Here is a 5,442-nt window from a genome sequence, read left to right as displayed (position 1 = left end):
TGCACAGAATTCCTCCATAGACTGACGGGGACCCTGGGTATACACAGAACTGCTCTGTAGACTATGGGGACCCTGTGTGTGCACAGAACTGCTCCTTCGGGGTTTCAAGCAGTAGATCACCAGGCCTGTGTTCTGAGGTGTCCCTGGCTGGGTTTGAACTGCCATCCTTATGTCCAGTAGTCGAGCACTTCACTATTTGCACCACCCAGGAGCTGCTCCATAGGGATCCCAGCCGTGAATACCCTACGGGGCAGCTCCTCTGTGACTCACAGGGGTGCCATGAGTCAGAATCGACTCCATAGCTACGGGTGTGGTTTTTCTGGTTCAGGCCTTTGGAACTGATCACATGGACCTGATCCTGCTCCATCCTGAAGGGCTGGGGAGGCTGCCAGGCCAGGGAGTGTAAAGACAGACCTGGCTTGAGCCCCGGGCAGCCCTGGGACAAGTTTCATCAGGGACCCTTGCCCCATAGTGAGGTGCAGGTGTGTGAGTCTAGGATGGAACCCACAGGTAGCAGAGGTCTCCACACTTCCTGTGAGACCAGGATGGGGAGGCAGGGCCTCCTGGTGCAGGGACCCAGTCCTCCCCCATCCCTTAAAAGGTTTTGCAGGCAGGGCAGCAGTCGGTGGGGTAGGAGGTAGGACACTAACTGGAAGTCTCAGCCTGCAGGCTGATGACAACAGAAAGTGAGGTCACAGGGCAGTCCCTCAATCAGGAAAAGGAAGCCGAGAATTCCACCTCTCTCACTGCAGAGGCTGCTGCCCTGCCTGGTGGCCATGGACTCTCAGCTCTGCTACTGGGTGCTGCTCTGGCTCCTGGGGGCAGGTGAGTGCTGTGGACAGTGGGCCCCTCTACTCAGAGCTGGCTTCTCCCCTAGAGGCACACCATCAGCTCCTCCTGTGCTCACATCCTCACCCCTGCCCCATAGGCCCAGTGGGTTCCGGAGTCACCCAGAGCCCAAGACACCTGATCAAAGAACGAGGACAGCAGGTGGTCTGAGCTGCTTCCCCTGCCTCGGGGCACACCTCCATGCTCTGGTACCAGCAGGCCCGGGGCCAGGGCCCCAAGTTCCTGTTTCAGTATTACAATAGGGAGCAGCGAACCAAAGGCGACATCCCAGACGGCTTCTCAGCCCAGCAGTTCAGCGACCAGCACTCCGAGCTGAGCCTGAGGGCCCTGGAGCAGGGGGACACCGCTGTGTTCCTCCGTGCCAGCAGCCTCTACACAGCCCTGCAGAGGCCTGGCTGCCCCAAGCGCAAAGCCCTGCCCGGCTCAGGAAGTGAGGGCGAGAGGCCACGGCTTCCCCCTGCAGCTGTCTGTGCATCAGGTATTATGTGCTGTATCATGGAACTGTCAGTACGCTCTGTCAACATCGGCAAACATGCACTTTGTCCACTCTCCTGCATTTAGGAGGACTCGGAGCCGGGAATATCGGCCCACTGTACTGAGCATGGCTGTGTGCTAACCACGTGATTGTGGGACGTCATGGATCAAACCTAACCACGCGTAAGGTGACCCTGTGCGGAGGGCGCTGCTTTGTTTGGTCGGTTTTGTTTTGTCTGTTTGTTAACTTTTTATTGTGATTTGGGTGACCGTTCACAGAGCCCATTGGGTTTTCATTCAACAGTTTGTACACGTTTTTGTTGTGCGACACTCATTGCAGTGCCCTCGGTGTAACAGCTCTCTTCCCACTCCCTTCCGTCTGCCGTTTCTGTCGGTCCTTCTTTCCTGCCCCTTCCTGTCTTCTCAGCTTTCTCCCCGGGCCAATGTCGCCCTTTTGATCTCCTGTCGTTGGTTGTTGCATCCCTCCCTGGGGTGACTGTTCACCTCACAGGCCTGTCTATCTTAGGCTGAAAATTGAGCCATGGGGGTGAGTTCAGTTCTTGGCCTGAAGGGTGTCTAAGGACGGTAGTCTTGCGGGTTCCACCAGTCTCTTTGACCAGCAAGCCTGGTGTTTTTTGTGACTTTCAGTTTTGTTCCCCATGTATCTCCCACCCTACCATTCTATCCGGGACCTCCTAGTGTGATCTGAACAGGGCACCTTTGCTGAGTAAACTGGTTTGTCGATGGAGCAGTAATTCCTGAGTGATCACACGGGGCAGAAGGGCTTCCGACTTTTCTGCCCCCATTCTCATATACCATGTTGTGAGGCATTTAAACTAAAGGAGAGGCCCGTCTGTGATTGTGACTTATTTCTTTTGAAAACTCATTCATCGTCGGCGGATGGCCTCACAGCTGGTAACACTGTGGAACTGTGGGGAAGAGCATTGAGGTTAAGCATCCATGGAACACTCACCAGCAGTGCCCTGAGCATTTAACCCAAGAGTCTGGAGACCAGAAATACTTGGCGAACTGAAAACACACGAGAAATCGTCTCGTAAGGGAGATGACAAAGAGCCTAAAGGTCCAAACCACCTGAGGACGAGGGCCTAGAGAGCTGCCCCCTTGAGAGAAGCATGCCAGCCCCCTTCCTTCTGGGATGGACAATTGTGTGGGTGTTCTCAGTGCAGCCTGTGTGGAGGGTGCAGCCATCAAGGGTGGCTCTGAAGCCAGGGCCCAGACAGGACAATGACATCACTGAGTGGCTCCACCGAGACCCTAGGTCCTATTTGCCCAACACAGAACCCAAGGAAACCCCTCCTCTACCCTGCATTTGACCTGACCCACCATGATCTCCTGGCTCCTCTGTGCAGCCCTTTGCTTCATGGGGTGGGTGAGTCCTCAGACTACCAATTAACTTCAGCTTGTGTGTGTCTGTATGTGTGTATATACTATGTGTGTGATATGTGTGTGGTGTGTGGGCATACATGTGTGGTATCTGTGTGTGCATGTGTGTGTGGTATGTGTGTGGTGGTATATGGGTGTGTGCATGTGTGTGATGTGTTTGTCTGCGGTTTATATATGCATGTGAATGTGTGGGCCATGCATGTGGTTCTATGTGGTATATATGAGTGTGCGGATGTGTATGCATGTGTGGGGGATGTACACATGTGTATGTGGCATATGGTATGTGTGTGGTGTGTGGATGTATCGTGTGTGTGCATGCATGTAAAAGCATATGTGTGTATGCTGTGTGTACATGGTGTGCATATGTATGTGTGATGTGGCATGTCCATGTGATGTGTGTGGTGTGTGGATGTATTTATGAGAAGTATGTGGTGTGTGCCATATACATGCATATAGTGTTGCATGTGCTGTGTATGGTATATGTGTGTGCAGTGTGTGCATGTGTGTGGTATGCATGGTGTGTATATGTGGTGAGCATGTGTGTGTGGTATGTGACACGAGATGTACATGTGTATGTAGTGTGTGGTGTGTGGTGTGTGCATGTGTGTGGTGTACATATGTGGTATGTGCATGTGTGGTATGTGACACGAGATGTACATGTGTATGTAGTGTGTGGTATGTGCATGTGTGTGGTGTACATATGTGGTATGTGCATGTGGTATGCATGGTTATGCATGTGTGTGAGGTGTGTGCATGTATGTGGTGTGTATATGTGGTGCGGGCAGTGTGTGTATGTGGTGTGTGCATGTGTGTATGCGTTGTGTGCTGGTATGTGTGGTGTGTGCATGTCTTTGTGGTATTGTGTAGTGTGTGGTGTGTATATGCATGTAGTGTGTACACTTGGTATGTATGATGTGTGCATGTCTGTGGTGTGTATATGTGGTATGGACAGTGTATATGTGGTGTGTTCATATCTGTGTGGTATGTGTGTGGTGTGTAGTGTGTGTGTACATGTGGTGTATACATCTGGTATGTATGATGTGTGTGGTGTGTGTATGTGGTATGTGCATGTGTATAGTGTGTGCATGTCTGTGCATGTGTGTGGCAGTGCATGTGGTATATGCATGTGTGTGCTGCATATATGTGATATGTGCATTATGTGGTGTGTGTATGTGGTATGTACATGTGTGTGATGTGTATATGTAGTTTTTGCCTATGCATGGTGTGTGCATGTATGTGCAGTGTGTGGTGGTGTGTGTGGTATATGCATGTGTGTGTGGTGTGTTCTGTGTGTCTGTGTAGTGTTTCCCATTCTATTCCCAGTGTCAGTCTTTGCAGATCACACAGGTGCTCAAGTCTCCCAGGTCCCCAGGCACAGGGTCACAAAGAGGGTCCAGGCTATAGCCCTCTGGTGAGACCCAATTTTGGGACACAACTGCCTTTGCTGGTACTTACAGATCCTGGGGCAAGGCCGGGAGTTCCTGATCAATTTCCAGGATGACGTTGCACCGCCCACATCAGGCTGAGGCTCAGTTCTCCATGGAGAAGCTTGAGGGTTCATACTCCATCCTGAGAATCTAGCCTGTGGAGCCAGGAACTTGGCTATATGCCTGTGTGCCGGCTGCTTAGCTGCAGCGTGGCACTGCCACCTCCTTCCTGGACAAACCCTCGTGTTCTCATCTCTCCTCCCTGATCCCAGAGCCCAGAACCAAGACGTTGTCTCACCTTCCGTCACCAGAGCGCATCCATGGTGCAGGATACCGCTGTCCCTGACAGTAGGTGCTCAGGAAGTAACCTGTGAAATGCTAGACCAGGTAACGTGGGCAGGAGTAACAAGGGCTGATGGATTCCTGGGGCTTCTTAGACACAGTTCAGGATTCTAACATTGGGGCTCTGCTCACAGGGATAGCCACCAAGTAAAATTCTCTTATAAAACTAGACATTTTCAGCACATTTATGATAAACTTCCATTACCAAGTGTCACTCGCTCAGACCTACGCTATGCCTGGGTGAGAGCCAGCCAGAACGTAACTCTAAAGCCACATGTAGTCACTAACCTGAAAAAGATAAACCAGAGTCCTTAGTAAGAATCGTCATTGAAAGTGGATGCTCAGAACAATGGCCACTCAACATGCTCGCACTGATACCTCTGCCCAGATGTGGCTTCTATTTCCCTGGACAATGCAGAAGTCATTCTGTGCTTAATCCCTCTCTTCTCTAGTCTGATGTCTTAATAAAAAAATAAACCAAACTCACTGCCACCGAGTTGCCTCTGACTCATAGCCACCCCCATTGGGTTTCCAAGGCGGTAAATCTTTATGGAAGTAGACGGCCCAGTCTTCTTTCTGTGGAGTGGCTGGTGGGCTTGAACTGCCAACCTTCCGGTTAGTAGTCAAATGCCTTAGGCACTGCATCACCAGATCTCCTTGATGTCTTAATAGAGCCTCAAAATTTAATCTGGTTCCAAAAATTATTCCTCCCGTGGGAAAGTGCTAAAGGAGAGTGGCCCAGAGACGTGAGCAAACTGTAGGTTGGTGACCTGTTCACTTCCTTTTTCTTTTTTTTCAATTGTGATTTGGGTGAAAGTTCACAGAGCAAATTCACTTTCCATACAGCAGCTCACAAACACTTTGTCTCATGACATTGACTACAATTTACCACAATGCAACAGCTCGCCTCCCACTTCCTCCCCATAGTTACCTCTTCCCTGTGTCC

The 5,442-nt window shown here is 51.0% G+C and overlaps 1 gene segment (V, D, J or C); it reads left to right on the top strand.

Annotated features, from left to right (window-relative positions):
• Positions 1-1,410, top strand: part of LOC103213293 — a 2,713-nt gene extending 1,303 nt beyond the window's left edge. The window contains 2 exon segments of the V gene segment in view: positions 789-825; positions 929-1,410. Coding sequence covers positions 789-825; positions 929-1,410 — 519 coding nt within the window.
• Positions 1,411-5,442: the final 4,032 nt, after the last annotated feature.

This window comes from Orycteropus afer, unplaced genomic scaffold, assembly GCF_000298275.1.
Source record: "Orycteropus afer afer isolate SDZICR_OR568_19922 unplaced genomic scaffold, OryAfe1.0 scaffold01530, whole genome shotgun sequence".
Classification (NCBI taxonomy): Eukaryota; Metazoa; Chordata; class Mammalia; order Tubulidentata; family Orycteropodidae; genus Orycteropus; species Orycteropus afer.
This window is presented reverse-complemented; position numbering and strand designations above follow the sequence as displayed.